The sequence below is a fragment of the Trachypithecus francoisi genome, unplaced genomic scaffold (genome assembly GCF_009764315.1).
Source record: "Trachypithecus francoisi isolate TF-2019V2 unplaced genomic scaffold, Tfra_2.0 Lachesis_group10, whole genome shotgun sequence".
NCBI lineage: Eukaryota > Metazoa > Chordata > Mammalia > Primates > Cercopithecidae > Trachypithecus > Trachypithecus francoisi.
In genome coordinates this window covers 20,369,624-20,389,042 of record NW_022681455.1, presented here as the reverse complement: position 1 = coordinate 20,389,042, position 19,419 = coordinate 20,369,624, and the positions used below count along the sequence as shown (strand labels likewise).

Below are 19,419 nucleotides of genomic sequence, written 5' to 3'. Positions count from 1 at the left end.
TAGGACATTGAGACCAATTGCATGTGGAAGGTGAAAGAGAGGAAGAGGGGAACATTAACTGCATTATTGCTATGCATAATAACCTGATCATCTATGTTTTTGCTTCCAGATATTCCTTTTTTGTAGCCATGGGATATCTTACAATATGCCACATCAGCCGAATATACATCTTCCACTATGGAATTCTCACTACAGATTTTTCTGGGTGAGTATCTTACTTTAGGGAGAGGGGTTTGACTGCTGACTTTGACTTGGTCTCTTGGGGTCTGTAAACATCAAGCATGCACAAAAGAATCATTGGTGCTTGGTTAGATTAGTTGGTAAGATACTGCTAATGAGATTGAGGCTCGAGACTTGATTGATTGGTAGGACTATTAGCTCTGCTATGCTGTAAGACAGGAATCACAAACTATAGCCTGTGGGCCATATCTGTCCTGCTGCCTGTCTTTTACAGTTACAGTGGATCACAACCAGGCACTTACTCATTTATGTATTGTCTATGACTGCTTTTGCACTACAGTGGCAGAGGTGAGTAGTTGTGGAAAATCCACGTGGCCTGCAAAGTCTAGAATATTTACCATTTGGTTCTTTACAGAAAAAGTTTGTCAACCCCTGTTCTGAGGTTCTGAACTCTGGGTTGGTTTTCATCTCTCTCTTTTTTTAAACTTCTTTTTTTAAAATTCAGGGGTACATGTGCAGGTTTGTTACGTAGGCAAACCTGTGCCATGGTGGTTTGTTGTACAAATTATTTCGTCACACAGGTATTAAGCCCAGTACCCATTGGTTATTCTTCCTGATCCTCTCCTTCCTCCAATCCTCCACCTCCTGAGAGGCTCCAGTGTCTGTGGTTCTTTCTATGTATCCACATATTCTCATCATTTAGAAGTGAGAACATGCAGTATTTGGTTTTCTATCCCTGTGTTAGTGTTTTCATCTCTCACTCATTAATATAGAAATTCTTTCATACTAGCTGATAAATACCTACTACCCTGACCACTTTGAGTGTTCCTGGCTGCCCTTGTCCCGGCCCCCAGGCCTCCTTGACCTTCAGCAACTAGGATAATTTGTAAACATTTTGTCTATCACCATGGCCTTAATCTGCTGGGCCACCCCATTCCGATTGGTCACATGGTAAAGACTGTGGATAGAACACTGAGAATTCTGTGCCCTGTTGAGGTTAGTTCAGGAACAACTTTTTGTGAATCTTGAAGAATGAACATTACGGCAGAGCTGTTCCTGGTGATGTGTAATCTGTTATCCACATTACTTCCTGGGAGTTTGGTTGTGTTCTCTGCAGGCAGCCTGAGGACAGGGAGAACCCAAGCTCCCCACTCAGGTTGGACTGTACCTCCTTCAGTGAGTTGTTGGCGACCAGGCAGTGAAATGAGGGAGTGACTGCTCATGGCTCATTAACTTTGCAAGTTGTGCAACTCAACTATCCCACCTTGAAAGGGCTCAGGAAGGCAAAGAGTGTTGTTTTGGGACAGAGATTGTTGCATTTAAATCTTTACGACCATGGTTTGGTCTCAGACTGGTTTTTCATGCGTAAGTTCTTCTTACCCTCAGGCCTCTGAGATTTTACCTATTTTTCTTCCAGTGGTGTGCCTTCTCCCCTACACTGTAGAGCATGCTTTCTCAGTCTGTCAGAAAGAAATTCACAGACTTTGTTTTTTAACAATATGCAGGCTGGGCGTGGTGGCTCATGGCTGTAATTCAAGCACTTTGGGAGGCTGAGGTGGGTGGATCACTTGAGGTGATCGGGAGTTTGAGACCAGCCTGACCAACATGGTGCCCTGTCTCTACTAAAAATAGAAAAATTAGCTGGGTGTCGTGGCAGGCACCTCCTCTCAGCTGCTCAGGAGGCTAAGGCATGAGAATCACTTTAACCTGGGAGGCGGAGGTTGTAGTGAGCTGAGATCGCGCCACTGCACTCCAGCCTGGGTGGCAGAGCAAGACCCTGTCTTAAAAAAACAAAAAACAAAAGAAACAAAAAGCCCAACATGCATTGCTAGTAAAATATGGAAAACATGGGGACAACAATGATAACAAAATAGCCAGGCAGGTGTAGTATCAAAAGGAATCTCAAAATGAGGATTGCAGCTCTCCATAGCATTCAATCAACAAACCACTTTTTTGGTTTCACCCCAGAACCCCTCTACAGTTAGAAATGTTCTTGGCACTTAATAGGTGCTCAAGAAATGAATGCTTTAAATACTCTAGTATTTACTATTCTTTTCTTTAAGGTTTCCAGGAGACTCATTATTAAACATCCATATTGGTTGGGATATTAAATAAAAATCGCTGACTGGCTGAAATGACATTAATACCTATGGCTCATATATATCGTCTTCTCTTTTTAAGGCAGGAAGCATCTATTCATTTCTGCAACAACTTTTGAGTGGCCAATATGTTAGGTCAATGCCAGGTTCGAGAGACACTGTGTATTCTAGGCAGGAGGAAGGATATTCCAGGCAGAAGGGAGGGCTTTGCAAGAGCACAGAAATGCAAGACAGGTGCCTGTGGAGGTACGAGAGAGCCTTTCCTTTACCACCTGCGTCCTTGTGTTACCAGGTCCTCTCAGTGTGACAGCCTGTCTATCACTAGAATCCGCCCACTGCCCTTCATGCCCACTGCCACCACCCTGGACCACCCCAAGCCTGCAACACCTTCCCGACTGGCTGTCCTTCCTTCTGCCCTGCCCCGTCTCCAGTCTTTGCTCTCTACACTCATCAGAATGAGATTCTAGGCCAGGCACATGGCTCACACCTATCATCTCAGCACTGTGAGATGCCAAGGTACCAAGAGGAGGAGGACCACTTGAGCTCAGGAGTTTGACACCAGCCTGGGCAACATAATAAGACCACATCTCTATTACAACAACAAAAAAATCAAATTAGCTAGGTGTGGTGGCATGTGCCTTGTAGTCCCAACTACTCAGGAAGTAGAGGTGGGAGAATCTCTTGAACCCAAGAGATTTTGGCTGCAATGAGCTATGATTGTGCCACTGCACTCTAGCCTGGGTAACAGAGCAAGACACTGTGTCCAAAAAAAAAAAAAGAAAAGAAAAAATGAGAATGAGGTTCTAAAATACAAAGCTGATGATGCTCTGGACCTGCTAAGCCTTCATCTCCTGCCATCTGCTCCCACTGTACAATGCAGAAAAGTCTGTGGTCTGCACACATGCTGGGTTAATTCCTGCCTCTGTGCCTGTGCCTTGCTCATTCCCCTGACAGAAAGCCCTTCCTATCTTTGTCAACCTGGAAATCTCTTACTTTATTTTTAGAAACTCAACTCAAAGATCACTTTCCTTAAAAAGCTTCTCTGATCGTCATCCCCTCCCTCCCCCGGGCTCCCTGCACCCCAGAGTCATGCATTTGGATCTCAGGTAGCAGGAGGTCTCTTGCCTGGCTCTCAAGGGTTGGTGCTACTATTGCCTGTCAGTCATATCTTGTCCCTGGTGCACAGAGTGTTTGTAGCTGGTGGCCCTCATCCATTGTGTCATACTCTTAGCTAGTGTTTTATGTGTTTATTCCCAAACTTGTTTATTGCCGTTGTATGTATGTATCAGTATCAGGATTCTCTAGAGACATAGAACCAATAGGATTTTTATGTGAGGGGATTTATTATGGGAATTGGCTTATGTGATTATGGAGGCCAAGAAGTCCCACCATCTGCCATCTGTGAGCTACAGATCCAGAAAAGCTGGTGGTATGTTTCAGTCTGAGGCTGAAGGCCTGAGAACTAGGGGTGTAAGTCCCAGAGTCCAAAGGCCTGAAAACCAGGAGCTCCGATACCTAAGGGCAGGAGAAGATGATGTCTCAGCTCAAGCAGAAGGAGAATGAGTCCTTCCTTTCGCCTTTCTGTTCCTGCCCTCTGAGGACTGGATGATGGTCTTCCACACTGACAAGGGTGGATCTTCCTCACTCAGTCCATGGATTCAAATGCTAATCTCTTTTGCAAACCCTCATAGACATACCAAGAAACAATGTTCTACCAGCTATCTGAGCATCCCTGAGCCCAGTCAATTTGACACACAAAATTGACCATCACAACTTACATGTAAGCTGATTATATATGAACGTGAAAGGAGAGAGAATAGTTTCTCTGAATCTAGGTTGGGTCTCTTGGAAAGCCCCCAAAATAAGTTTAGTCTATTAAAAATAATTGCCATTGAATTAAATGTGAGTGAGAATGCTGAAAGGATTGGGGGTTGGGAGAAGGAAGTGTAAACATGAAGGATTCTTCACTCAGATGGCTTTTGCAAGTATCTTTACTTTCTTTTACCTTCTCAGCCTGTGCTAGAGGGAATGACTCTGGAGATAGTGGCTGCGGTTTATGCGAGAGAGATGCCATCCTTCAGCAGCTCTGCACTCCAAGGAAAGACTTTGGTCCTGTGTCGAAAGCTCCTTAGTTAATTTTTCAGGAGGCAGTGACTGGGGTACCCTGGCGTCCTATCTCCAGGCCCGGTGACAGGAGACAGAAGCGAGCAAAGACTGCAGAACGAATGTCTAGTTATATATTTTAAGTTTGTATAGAAAGTTAAGGCTGGGCACAGTGGCTCATGCTTGTAATCTCAGCACTTTGGTAGGCTGAGGTGGGAGGATCACTTGAGTCCAGGAGTTTGAGACCAGCCTGGGCAACCTAGTGAGACCCCATCTCTACAAAAAAATTAAACACTCAGCTGGGTGTGGTTGTGTGTACCTGTAGTCCTGGCTATTCAGGAGGCTGAGGTAGAAGGATTGCTTGAGCCCAGGAGGTCAAGGCTGCAGTGAGCTGTGATAATGCCACTGTACTCCACCTGGGCAACAGAGCAAGACCCTGTCTCAGAAAAAAAAAAAAAAAAGGTTAAAATATGAGTGTATCATTGTGTACTGCGTTGAATAGTATCCTCCCAAAATTCGTGTCCACCCAGCACCTCAGAATATGTCCATATTTGGAAATAGTCTTTGCAGATGCAATTAGGTTAAGATAAGATGAGGTCACATTGGGCAGGGCACCGTGGCTCACAGTTGCAATCTCAGCACTTTGGGACTTTGGGAGACTGGGAGATTGACACCAGCCTGGCCAACACGGTGAAACCCCATCTCGACAAAAAATACAAAAATTAGCAGGATGTGGTGGTGCACGCCTGTAGTCCCACAGCTACTTGGGAGGCTGAGGCAGGGGAATCACTTGAACCCATGAGATGGAAGTTGTAGGGAACTGAGACCAGGTCACTGCACTCCAGCCTGGACGACGGGGTGAGACCTGGTCTCAAAACAAACAAACAAACAAACAAAACAAACAGATGAGGTCACACTGGATTAGAGTGGGCCCTAGATCCAGTATGACTGTGTCCTGGTAAGAAAGCCATAAGGGACAGACTCACAGACATGCATAGAGGGAAGACGGCCGTGTGAAGACGGAGGCCGACCCTGGAGTACTGCAACGGCAAGCCCGGGAGCTCAAGGGTCGCCGTCAGCCACCGGAAGCGAGGAAGGAGACTGGAGCAGATTCTCTCTCAGCGCCTCCAGAAGGAATCAGTCCTGCAGATATCTTGATTTTGGACTTCTAACCTCAAGAACTGTGAGAGAAAGCATTTCTGTGGTTGTAAGCCACCCAGCTTGTAATTTCTCACAGCCGCCCTAGGAAGCTCATGCACATTGTTTTATGATCCCCACCTTTTGATGAATTAACAACCGTCCCCTGATCCTGATCGTAAGGGATAAGGATGCCTCTACTGTCTGCATCTCTTGCTGTTCTTGTCACATCTCCATTTGTTTTATTAAAACCATAAACTCTTGAATAATTCCTACATCGTTTTGGGTGTAATTAGAGTTCTGAAGTTACCAAAGGGAAAAAATAAAGGGCATTTGTGGAAAACAGTCACGTGTTTCAGAATGTCGTGGATTTGGGGGTCTGACACCAGAGGAGGATGGAAATCAGTTCCTGTCAACCTCACTTTCAGCCACATAGTCTTGATAAATGTCCTCGAGAGACGTTTATTCTCTGGCATTTTTTGGATCTCCTTGTATTAAGAAATCTCTGATGTTACCCACAAAACTACAAAATATTTGAACTAGAAAGGACACTGTTGTTAGGGAAATAATACAGAATAAAAATCTGCCCGAAAATTGCACGTGATTCGGTTCTCTAATTATTGAGTGGCCCTACTATCTAGTTCTCGAAGGGTATGTTGTCTTTTTTTCTTTTTATCATTATTAAGCAGCATTATTTTTCCCTACCACCATAAAGGCACACTGCCTCACTACCATAAATCCCTCTTCCTGGGTAATGTCAGTTAACATCCATGGAGAGTACATACCAACCTGAAATTGACAAAATGTTTTAAATCACAAGAATTGCCAATTAGAGAGGTTCTTTACCAGCGTTTATTCTCATTACAGGCATGCAAGCAAACCACAAGTTCATCAGAATGGAATTGATTTAACTCTACTATTGCAGTTGAAGTATCTTGTTTAGGATTTTGTCAAGAGATAAAGTAGTATTTTGAAGTTGAACCTGGTGTTTTAAAGCAGCCTGATGTATAGCCATTCTCTTTTGAGCATGCATGCAAATCTAAATATTTAGCATACTTATGCCTTCAGAATAAGAGCACAGATAGGAATTGAATGGGATCAGATGAGGATGTGTGTGTGTGTGTATGTGTTTAATTTTGGAGAACACATAAACTTGTACTTTAGGTTATTCTGGGACTTGAAATTGTATTTATCATTCTAAGAGTAATCAAGTTTTCATGGACTGGACTGGAATTAATGGTAAGGGAAACAAACAAGATACACTTTTATTGGTGCTGCTAATACAATTCATATCAATACATGTGGTGGTGAATATCCTTTATGTTTTCTCTGTGAATGTGGGCTGTTAAAAGCACTAGAGTATTTCCTGTTCTCCTGAAGGAAGCTCAATGATTGCTTGTAATACGGCTGGTACTTGGTTCCTTTTAGGTGTGTGAGAGCAAACCGATTCTTCCTTTTTGCTCACAGAAGGGTGCAAATCGAGTTTTCTTTGGAGGGCCCCAGCAAGAACTCTTATTTCCTTTTGCCATGGTAGGCTAGATTCAGGCAGATAATTGCTCTCCCATCATGATGGCAGGTTGATTTGCCCACGTGTGGCTGCAAACACTGTGAAATGAGAACTCTTATGTACTGCTAGTGGGAGTGTAAACTGGCATAACTCTTCTGGAAGGCAGTTTCACCATCAATTTCAAGCAAGAATTTTTTTTTTTTAAATGTTCATGTCCTATGATAGGATAAATTCCTAGGAGTTAAATTACCATGAGGAAATCAAAATTTGTTCATAAAGACGTTCAGCTCTTGTCAATAATGGTGATAAAACAGAAACATCCTAAATGGTCTAAAAGAGGTGAATGATTAAATTATGGTGCTAATATGCCTCCATTGAAAATGATATTTTCAAAGACTATAGAAACCGCAAGACAAATACATGTCCCAAGATTGCATTTTTCTTTTTAGTGTGGACATACATAGAAAAAGAGTGAAAGGAAATATTGAAAATGCAAAAACAGTATTGGTGATTTTGATACTCATTCTACTCTTTGATATTACTATAATAATGAGGGAAAATCCTGGAATTTTATTTAAATATATTTGCATGCATGTTAAAAGGTTATGGGACACTGAAGCTAACAGAATTGGAACAACTGCCATTTGTGTTCCTTGTTGCCTTAACTGGGTGTAATAGAAATATTACTTGCCTGTACCTCTTGCTAGTGATGAAGATCATTTGTCCTGTTGTTCCATGCACAATGTTTTCCTCTGTTGGTTTATGACATCTTGGTCACTCCATCTGACCAGGCCAGTAAGTTCAAATAATTGGGTTCTATAATAAGGAAAAAAGAGGATATTTGCAAAGAGATTTCCAGATTTGTTTATTTCATGTTTCTTTTTCATGCTGCTGCCAGCTTTTCAATAACTAGTGCAGTCACTTGGAATTCAGTTCTGCAGACATAAGTTATACCAAGTATATTCGATGGGTTCTTGCTCAAATAGAGAATTGGTGATTTTGCTGTGGAGTGCCACAATATAGAAGTTAAATTTTTGAAGAAATTAAAAGAGTAAAAGCTTTCCTACTCTAGTTGACCCCTGGATGGTTCTGAATAGATACCAGTGAACTCTGAAATGAGTCCAGAGGGTGATCTCTGCCTTTATTTGCATCCCTAGGAAGCCTGGTAGAACTATGTACTTCCTTTGCTGCAACTTCTGGAGTAGCTTATTTTCTCCCTTCATGCTGGCATAATTGATAGGAATTGGGAGCATTTCACTGAAGCTATAATATCATCCTCCTCCTCTGCAGTCATTCAGGGAGTGTGGGGAGGGTATAGGAGAGGCAGAAGCAATAGGGAGGTGAAGAAATGCTGCTTGAGCTTTCTCTGTCCCTTGCTACTGGGTTTGAGCTACAGGTTGTACAAGTCACATTATATCTTGGCACCCACTGGAGTTGTGCAAGATGGCAGTAGTGGTCTAGGTTGCTGTTGAGTGGAAATTTGTTGAACCTGTATTCTCTTACCCTGCCAAACTTCTTGCTTGCCTGACTTCCTGCTTTTCTACTATCCAAGTACCACAAGTGGATTTTTATTATAAGCAAAGGAAGTAATAAAGATATGAAGTAGAGCCTTTTGGTTCTAAAATTATCTGTTGGGACAATATTAGAGGCTTGAATGTCAGTTCATCTTGATGCTAGCCAGCCAGATGTGTGGTTGGTTGGCTCTTCCGACACCAGTAACCGACCACTTTAGGTCCAAAGATTAAGGTAAAATAGGTAGGTTTTATTGAAATATTGCTCAAATCTAAGATTTTGTTTAATGTTTTAAAGATAAGTTATTTTTGGTTAGAAGTTGATATTGGGAATTAATGAATGGGTACCACATCTAGTGAATTGCCTGGAGTCTGTATCAGAAGGCAATAATGGGGGGCGCTGGCATTGTTCTAGCTTTCTTTTTACTTCAGACATATCTTCAGCTACTTGTTTTCTCTTAATTTTTCCTATTCTATTATATTTCATTTTCTAGTCATGACTAATTATCTTAGTTTTGAGAAGAAACATAAGATTTTTCTTTGGCTTTTTTAGATAATGAAAATAATTAATACTTCATCCATGCTGGAGTCTGTCCAACTCCATGTTGGTCAGATGGTTTCTTTGGATGCTATAATTGACAAGTGTGTTTAAATCCAAGGTGGGAGAAGTGAAAATCTGAGGGAAGCTCAAGTTTGGAGGCCTCATAATCCTAAGGAAATTGTTGGGCTGCATCAAGGAGCCATTTGTGGATCTCCTCCTTTTTTTGTCCTTCCTGTGCTTTTAGTATGTTCTTCTGTACTGAGTTTTGTATTTTTTTGCCAAAAAAAAAAAAAAAATGAACGTGAATTCCAATAATAAGTCAATAAATGTGTTCTGGATTGTTTTATGATTTGATTGAAGTATGACATAGATGACTTAAGTTTTATCTTAAGTCAGTAACTCTAAGGATTTGATTCTCGAGTCTTAGTAACTTGGGCAAAGTAAATTTTCATATCAGGTCTCTCTATAAGTTTAAATTCATCAAATTAAAAAGTGTTCAGAGAGAACTTGTTCTGAGAAAGACAGTATGGTGCTTTTCCTTGCACTGCACAAAAGTAAGCATGTAGGAAGATTCTAAACTCTTTTCCCTTTTAGTTGCTTTTAGGTCAGCATTTTTATAAGTTACTAGTTCATCGTGTTTCATAAACTCACTGTCATGTGAGTATGTGAGTTGTTTCTTTTTATTTAGATTGTCAAATTTAAATATTTAAATTAACTTCTTTAGCTATTTAAAATGGAAGCAATATATTGTTGAAAGTATGGTCTAGATGATGTGTGACAACATTTGACCCATAGCTTCTAATTTTTTTTCTATAAAAACATCTTTTCTGAGGAATGACAGTATGGCTTTTACGTAGACCCAATGGTACAGATTTTATATTGAATAATTAGTATTTATTGACTTTGCTCTAGCTATTCAGTATTATGTACTGCATTAGTCTGGATTCTCTGAAAAGCAGATGCCAAGCTGGAAACAGGCATATAAGAGATTTGTTTGGTGAAATGCCTGCTAGGGAAATTGGAGAGGGAAATGGATGAGGCTGGAAAAGCCAACAGATTGAAATGCAGGTTTGACGCCTGAGAAGGAAAAAGGAAAGGAAGGAAGAGAGGTCCTGGATTGGAGTGCAGTTCTAAGACAGTTTTGGCAAATTCAGTAGAGAGTCCTTGAATGAGATAAAATTCCTGGACAGATGAGAATCACAGTTTGTAGGGAGGGGCCTGCCTGAGTACCCCTGCTGCACTCAGTCAGAGCTGGGAGCAGCCCAAGGGAGGCATGGCCTCAGTGTGATCATGGGTAAAATCGCAGCAATGGGGCCAGCTCACCCACACAGAACCAGATCTGAGAGGTGCATTCTCATGGCCACAGCACATGTGAATATTAGGCTACTAAATGTTTTGCTTAACGTGTACCACCCAATCATGGAATACATTAGGTCTAACCCAACATAGAGGAAAACAAATGTTCTCTTTCTACAGAGACAGAAAGGTAGGCTAATACCATGACATATCTTATCTCTTTATCAGTTGAACATAGGAACTTACTTGGTTTGCAAATAGCATGGTTGGCACACTGGGCTTTGTATAAAGAAGGCTGGTTCCTGGAGGTATTTTATTTTATTTTATTTTTTTGTCGTTCAGAAAAAGAAAAATAAGACAAAAAGGCTTTGGAAAGAAAACTCTTGTGCTTTGAAGGCCGTGTTTGGAAACCACCTTGAATGTGATGCTTAGAGTGACTCTCTTTCAAGAAAAATAGCCCTTGTCATCTGTTACCTGTTATGGGTCAGGAGTCTTGTTGTCAAGAGGGTGAGCTATAGTCTGGTCTAAAAAAGCTTTAATGTAGCCCTTATTACTGAGACCAAAACCTCATGCTTCTGCGGAGGAATTTTGTTTTCAATGTAAAAGAGCATGGTGTAAGTGACTGTCATCTGTGAGTACATCTTGCTACACCTGCCTCACCAGATCTGGTGGAGTAGATGACTTTCCTTCTCTCACAGCCAAGCTCTCTTTCCCTTTCTCAGCCTCGTGTACAACATTAGCAATTTTGTTTCAAATAATGAACACTGGCCATTGGGCTTTAAGATATAAAGATATTGCAAATAAGATATAAATTTGGGTAATAGTGGTAAGATTTCAAAGGGTATTTGTTGGTACTTTCTTTAAAATAGTTTATCTTATTTACATATATTTATAGTTTACAATATGTCTTCATTATTTTCAAGAGATGGAAATGGGAATTAGGATAAGAGTAATGAAACAAGAAAATAGACTCACAGAGAAGTGGATGAGTGTCATTGACAACATCAGATGTGGTCTAAAAGTGGTTTGTATTATTGAGTTGTAAGAGTTTTTTTTATATAGTCTAGTAAAGTCCCTTATCAGATACATGGTTTGCAAATATTTTCTTGCATTCCGTGAAACATCTTTTCACTTTCTTGGGTGGTATGTGTCCTTTGAAGCACAAACATTTAAATTCTAATGATATTCATTTAATCTATTTTTTTCTTTTATTGTTTGTGCTTTTGGAAACCAGTGCCTAACCTGAGGTTGCAAAGATTTATACTTATGTTTTCTTCTAAGGGTTCTCTTGTTTTAGCTCTTAGATCTAGGTCTTTGATACATTTTGAATTGATTTTTGTGTTCTTTCCTGTGTACATCTCATTGTCCCAATACCATTTGTAACTATCACAAGAACAGAAAACCAAACACCGCATGTTCTCACTCATAGGTGGGAACTGAACAATGAGATCACTTGGACTCGGGAAGGGGAACATCACACACTGGGGCCTATCATGGGGAGGGGGGAGGAGGGAGGGATTGCATTGGGGAGTTATACATGATATAAATGATGAATTGATGGGTGCTGACGAGTTGATGGGTGCAGCACACCAACATGGCATAAGTATACATATGTAACAAACATGCACGTTATGCACATGTACCCTAGAACTTAAAGTATAAAAAAAAAAAAAAAAAAGACTCTTCCGGCCGGGCGCAGTGGCTCAAGCCTGTAATCCCAGCACTTCGGGAGGCCGAGACGGGTGGATCACAAGGTCAGGAGATCGAGACCATCCTGGCTAACCCGGTGAAACCCCGTCTCTACTAAAAAATACAAAAAACTAGCCGGGCGAGGTGGCGGGGGCCTGTAGTCTCAGCTACTCAGGAGGCTGAGACAGGAGAATGGCATGAACCTGAAAGGCGGAGCTTGCAGTGAGCTGAGATCCGGCCACTGCACTCCAGTTTGGGCGACAGAGCAAGACTTCGTCTCAAAAAAACAAAAAAAGACTCTTCTTCCCCTCATTAAGATATCTTGGCAGCCTTGTTGACATAGATGCCACTTCTCAGGCAAGTTTTTATTTGATGGCTTTTTCCAAATTAAAGTTGGTGTTATTGTTGGTCAATAAATGGTTTATTTATAGGCAGCTGCATTTTACAAATGTGTCTTCTACTTCATGTGTATGGGAAAAATTGCCTTTTATAGAACAAAGCATAGTAGAACACTTTTAGATGAAGGAGCCTGTGTATCTGTCTATCCAGGTGGCATCAGTGCACTGGATTAGGTATCTTCCAAACAAGCTCTTCTCACATTTTAATGAGTGAATTCCCTGGCAATCTTGTTAAAATGCAGATTCTCAGGTGGGCATGGTTGCTCACACCTGTAATCCCAGCACTTTCGGAGGCTCATGTGGGAAGATCACTTGAGCTCGCATTGGAGACCAGCCTGGGCAACACAATAAGACCCAGTCTCTACAAAAAATTACAAAAATTAGCCGGGTGCGATGGTACATAACTGTAATCCTAACTATTTGGGAGGCTGAGGTGGGAGGATTGCTTGAGCCCAGGAGGTTGAGGCCACAGTGAGCCATGTTTATGTCACTGCACTCCCCACTGGGCAACAGAGTTTTAAAAAAAAATCAGATTCTCATTTTCTAGGTCTGGAATGGAGTTCGCATTTCCAGCTAGCTCTTGGGCATGCTCATGGTGCTGGTCCAGGGGCCACACCTAGTAACGGCACAAGAGTGTCTAATGTGAGCTTGTTATTCACTGTTGTTATATCTACCTATGTAAAGTGATTTCGAAGGGAAATAAAAATGGTTTATTTCAAATTCATTATTTTTGTATTTTATTTAATAAACTTCGAGATGAAAAAAACCACCATCCAGAGAAATAGAATAAAAGTTTCTTTCCAATAGCTGTATTAGTCCGTTCTCATACTGCTAATAAGACATAACCAAGACTGGGTAATTTATAAAGAAAGAGATTTAATGGAATCACAGTTCCTCATGGCTGGGGAGGCTCAGGAAACTTACAATCATGGTGGAAGGAGACGCAAACGTGGCTTTCTTCACATGGCAGCAGCAAGGAGAACTGCAGAGTGTAGGGAGAAGGGGAAGCCCCTTATAAAACCATCAGGTCTTGTGAGAACTCACTCAGTATCACGAGAACAGCATGGAGGTAACTGCTCCCATCATTCAATGACCTCCTACTGGGCCCCTCCCACAACACGTGGAAATTATGGGAACTACAATTCAAGATGAGATTTGGATGGGAGCACAGCCAGAGCACATCAATGGCCTTCTTGCCAATCTTGATTATTTTCTATCTTCCTTCCAGGCCTCTGATGATTGTCACACAGAAGATCACAACCTTGGCATTCCAAGTTCATGATGGTGAGAATAGCAACCCTCCTTTTAGTTCTCAGAGTGAGCCTGACATGCAGAGCTCATCTTTTTATACTGTGTACACAGTCCAAAGTTTGGACAAATGCTGGCAGATCTTGCTTTATCTTGTTCAAAATTTCCAGGCCTCGTCAATCATAGCCTTTCACTTTTCCAGCCATGATTCACCATTTTCCTGCGGAATCGGCAGTCTAGATTTGCTGACGTATTTGTACTGAGAACTCGGTGTTTTCTGTTTATCCTTACAGTGTTTTAAATTTCAGTTAATTTGTGATACTCTCTGCCCTTTGTTTTCCAATCTGTTGAAAAGAAGTGACATCCTTTTTGCTTTGGTTTAATCTCTGAGAAGCTCACAAGCTAATGAAAGATGAAATAGTATTGGCTGGTTAATCATTTTTAAATGCTAGGTTGTTTTTGTTTTTGTTTTTGTTTTCATTTGTTTGTTTGGCTTGGAAAATTATCTAATGATAATTCCCTATAAAAAGCTGGGAAAAGGGCCAGGCACGGTGGCTCACACCTGTAATCCCAACACTTTGAGAGGCCGAGGTGGGTGGATCACGAGGTCAGGAGTTTGAGACAAGCCTGACCAACGTGATGAAACCCTGTCTCTACTAAAAATACAAAAATTAGTCGGGCGTGGTGGCATGTGCCATCCACATGTAATCCCAGCTACTTAGGAGGCTGAGGCAGGAGAATCACTTGAACCAAGGAAGCAGAGGTTGCAGTGAGCCGAGATCGCGCCACTGCACTCCAGCCTGGGTGACAGAGCGAGACTCCGTAACAACAACAACAACAGTAGCAACGACAACAACAACAAAGCTGGGAAAAGGAAGAATCTTCTGTTTGTATAAAGCTGAACATTTTCTTCACTCAGGCACTGCCTAAAAATGGCCAGAAAGTGTGATTTACATTGTTCAGACTGGGTTCCAAGAAAGGGAGGAAGATTATTTCAGCTGGGTAGAAGATTTCAATATGGGCTTTAGAGAGGCCAGGAACAATTAGTAAAAGTATATTCTGTGGATTGGTACTGCTCTAACAAGCACTTTTTGACTGTTAACATTTTTTTTTTATATGTTGACAGGTTGAAATTTATCTCTGACAGCTAGTTTCCTTATTTTTCCTTAAAGCCTGGGAACTGATTTAATTTCATTTGACCTAGTGTATTCCTAGTTCATACTTGGTGATTTAGTCATTCTGTAGAGAACCGGGTAGTTTTATACCAAGGATGGAGTCTTTCTAGGGTAAACAACCGTCCTGGTTTGCCCAGTACTAAAAGGTTTCAGAAGATGTGACTTTCAGTGCCAGAATCAGAGAGTCCTGAGCAAAGCAGGGTGAGTTAGTCACTCTCTTTGTAGTTGGAAAGTCCCCTTGGTAGCGGTTATAGACAGTAGCAACTGAAATCAATAGCTAAAATCAGTTTAATTTCTAGGATTGCCAGAGGTTACTATTTGATGAGATCTTATAAAAATGAGTTTTTAAAAACACTGCTTCTTTTTTCTTTTTAAGCAGCCTTGTTGCCTAAATTTACTTTTTAAAGCATTCTCAGTTTACCATATTTCCTGGAACATCCCTTAAATGCAGCAAAATGTTTACTTGCCTTTTTCTTTCTTTTTTTTTTCTGGTGTGTGGGAGGAACAAGTAAATTCCAGAAATACTCTACCTCCTCTTAGGCATGGTTTTGAATTGCCTTCATGGTTGGTGACCTTACTCAGCCTTAGCTGAATATACAGTTTTACAGTTGACATATTGCTTTTAAGATTCAGTTTCTTTGACTCTACGTTAATGTGTACATTTCACAGAAAGCACAGATGTGACTTGGTTGGGAGTTTTTCTGATACAAACAAATGATAAAAAGAAGAAAACGTTGATAATTCCTTTGTAATTTTCTCACTCAAGATTACATTCCTCCCCCGGCCCCCAAGTTTTTTTGGAAGAGGAAAGTCTCCTGTTTCTTTTTCCATTATGTCCCACAGCCAAGCTCTCAGCTTGTAGTAGGTGTCTGCACCTAGTGCCACCAGGGAGGTATTTAAGCTGTGGCAGCCTGTTAAAGGCAAGATACTCTCTCCGATGTATCAGGGAAGACATATATAAAGTGGAAAGGAACTCCCAGATGTACCAGATGGGGAGGGTTCTCTGGGTCCATGTCATACTGTGCGGATTCAGTAGGAGAAAACTTTGAATCTTTGCCTCTCCATGTGAACCTACAGAGACTTTGCTTCTCACACATGTACTTATGGGTAGCTCTTTTGGTCCAGGGCATTTAAAAAAAAAAAGAAAACAGAAACTCTTTATGATTTATAAAGCAAACAAAGATTACCTGGTTCAAATGACTTTGATAAGAGCCTTTTATAATTTGTCATCTAATTCACTTCAGACATCTTATTTCTAAATTTTTTTCTTTTTCATAGGATTAGGTCGAAGAGCTGAAGACCTTTCTGCTGAACAACATCGACTTGCTATCAAGTAAGTGAAGTGTAACGATGTATTAACGAGCCCTTTGCATATCAGTATCTAGAGATTTTCCGCATTTAAAAAATATCTGCACGTTAATTCTGTTCTATGGATATAATATCGTTTATTTTATGAATCTGCTATTGATGAACATGTGCATTGTTACCAGTCTTTGACTTTTACAAATGATTAAGTGATGAATAATCTTGTATTAGGTCATTTTGAAATGTGTTAGGGTAGAACTGGAGCATAGAGTCTCAGAAGTAGAATCTGTTAGGTCAAAGAGTAAATAGAACTGTACCTCTGCAAGGCTCTCCTTCCCTGGGGTTGTTATGTTTCCTCCGGAAGTGTTCTTATTGGGCATGTGTCTTGGGAGTCCTAAAGAATAGTGAATGATCAGTGTCAGTATGATTAAGTGCCACTGTGAAAAAAGATAGGAAGTAGGGCAGGAGAGGTGAGTATAGCTGAGTTAAATACAGGAGGAGGGCTACAGGTGGCTTTGCCAGTATTGATGTGAAGTAGGAAGGGAGAGTGTTGGAGAAGAAGTGGGAGGGAAGGGAATAACTTTGATCTGAGAATAAAGATGGCATGTGGGGTAGCACATCGGGTGCAGCCATGGTGGAGGGGCAGGGGGTTCCTGCTAGACAGAATTAGGGACAACTTGCAGAAGTGAGGAAGGTCCCAGGTAGTAGAGGAGGTTGACTTCTTCATTCCTGCATTAAGGAATTGGGACTTGGAAGCAGTGGAGCACTCTGGAAAGATTCTAATGAATCAGCCCTTTCCTAAGCGCAGTGGGGGTGTAAATGCTATAGGGCTTTGGGATCAGTTTAGTGGAAGGCAGTTTTTCCACTGACCCAGGGTTGCAGGTGGTGGTGGGGGGGATGGTTTCAGGAGGGCCTTACATTTATTGTGCACTTTATATTGTTATTACATTGTGATATATAATGAAATAATTATACAACTCACCATAATGTAGAATCCGCGGGATCCCTGAGCTTGTTTCCTGCAACAAGGTGGTCCAATCTGGGGGTGATGGGGGATAGTGACAGATCGTCAGGCATTAGATTCTCATAAGGAGTGGCAGCCTACATCCCTGGCATGCACGGTTCACCATAGGGTTTGCACTCCTATGAGAATCTAATGCCACTGCTGATCTGACATTAGGTGGCGCTCAGGCGGTAATGATGGGGAGAGGCTGGAAATACAGATGAAGCTTCGTTTGCTCACATGCCGCTCACCTGCTGCTGTTGGCCCAGTTCCTAACAGGCCACAAACCAATACCAGTCTGAGCCTCAGGGGTTGGGGACCCCTGCTATAGAGCATAATTCCAGTGACTGGTTAGCAATGGCATTTCAGGGAGCCTTATTCTATCTTGCTAGAACAGGCCTTCCAAAATGCCATGAAAGCACCGCACAGAACTGTTCTCTACAGACTTTTTTCCTGCCACTACCCTGGTCTGTTGCTCAGGAACTCCGGCCTGGTTGCCAAAGCAGACAACAGGCTGCTACTGCGGTTCTTCTGTGTGGCCTCTTCCAGTGGAAACTGGTTCCACCCATCATTTGTTTAGTATTTATGTTGGCATTCGGGAGGGAGTTTTCCCATTTGGAAGCATCTCGATCAGCTAACATTAGGTCAGGCTCCACCCTGCTTTATGTTTTTTACCTTCGTTTTGTCCTATAGACAGGGGAGGTTGATGAGAAAAGGACATTGCCCAGCCTGAGTTGCACTTACCCTCGCCCAGCTCTGAGTGCCTACAGCTGTGTCCAGCCAGCAGAGGGCGGCATGGAGCTCTGCGCTTGCTGTGAGCCACCTGCTTCTTTAACCTTTCCTTTCCACAAGATTTCTCCTCGGCCGACTTTATAGAAACAAAACAAGGAAAGGTCATGTCATATATCGAATCTACAGAGATAACATTTGTGTTTGCTTATTTATAGATTCTGAAGAAAAAGCAAAGACCGAAGACTTTTCAATTTATTTACTTTATTTTCACAGAGTGAAACCCTCTTTTTTGGAATACTTAAGTTACCTTCTCAATTTCATGAGTGTCATAGCTGGTCCTTGTAACAATTTCAAGGACTACGTAGCCTTCATTGAGGGGAAGCATATACACATGAAGTTGCTGGAGGTGAACCGGAAACAAAAAGGTTTCCACAGTTTGCCAGAACCTTCTCCCACAGTAAGTTTTTAGTGTCTAGAGAATAGGGTTTTGCTGCCAGGATTGACTCTGTCTAATAATGGTTCTAATTAAGAAGCGAAACAGTTTACCAGAAAGCTTGGCCAATAACTTTTCTCATTTTTTTAAAATACCAGTGTAGTTACTTATTTGCAGCAGTTCTATGTTGGAGCAATGGGTGTTTATTTTACTGAGAAGCTCATCGGCTAGGAAAATGAAAGCAATAAGTTCATCAATCAATATTTAGTGCATACAATATGCCCAGCACTGTGGAGTTAACATGTTTGAATACTATGGGTGTTTTGCCTTTATGAGTTGAAATTCAACTATAGCCAAAAGTTAATATGTCATAGAAGGTGGAGGGGACCACGGAACTGGAATCAATGTGTTTTTCTTGTAGAGCCCACTTATTGCAAGAGAAACCAGTTTTACCTTGGCATGCCCAAAGCTTGCTTATATTGACCTTGAGAGAATTTAAGATGACTTTTTGAAATAATATTTTAAAATTTAACCTGAGTTTTATCCATCTCAAATTAGTCAATATTAGGATAACTCACTGAACTTTACAAATATGCTGAATTTATTCAGATCAAGTATCCTTTATTTAAGGGACATTTGTAATTAATGAAAGGAGTGGTGAAAATTGGGAAAGGAAGGAAATGAGAATAATTTGAGTTAAATATTTTGAAAGTGCTAAAGCCTTGGCAAAGAATATGAGTTAAGTATTTTAAAATGTAAGGGATTTATTAATTAGGTGTGAGTTTTTAGAGATTTTTGACATCATTCAGTTCTTAGCACTTACGACTGGTCAAGTATCTCAAGTTCATCTGCTTTACCAAAACGATCTAGGAGTGAAGTCACCATGGCTGTGAGAGACACCAAAGTGACCGTGTTTCTAGGCAGTATCTGTCACCTTAGTGTTTTCATGCTTCTTGTGCTTTTATTTATAAAATTATGTCATCAGAGAGTCTTTCTGCCACTCTCCAAGGAAACGCTTGCATTTCTGTGCACAGATAAGGTGAAGTGGTGAGTTTGCGTTTT

The 19,419-nt window shown here is 41.3% G+C and overlaps 1 protein-coding gene across 2 annotated transcripts in view; it reads left to right on the top strand.

Annotated features, from left to right (window-relative positions):
• The window catches only part of MBOAT1 (membrane bound O-acyltransferase domain containing 1), a 108,485-nt gene that overhangs the window by 62,923 nt on the left and 26,143 nt on the right, over positions 1-19,419 (top strand). For both annotated transcript variants that reach the window (XM_033216351.1, XM_033216353.1), the window contains exons 4-7: positions 110-205; positions 13,690-13,745; positions 16,163-16,217; positions 18,198-18,381. In XM_033216351.1, coding sequence (XP_033072242.1) covers positions 110-205; positions 13,690-13,745; positions 16,163-16,217; positions 18,198-18,381 — 391 coding nt within the window. The remainder of the gene's footprint in view (positions 1-109; positions 206-13,689; positions 13,746-16,162; positions 16,218-18,197; positions 18,382-19,419) is intronic.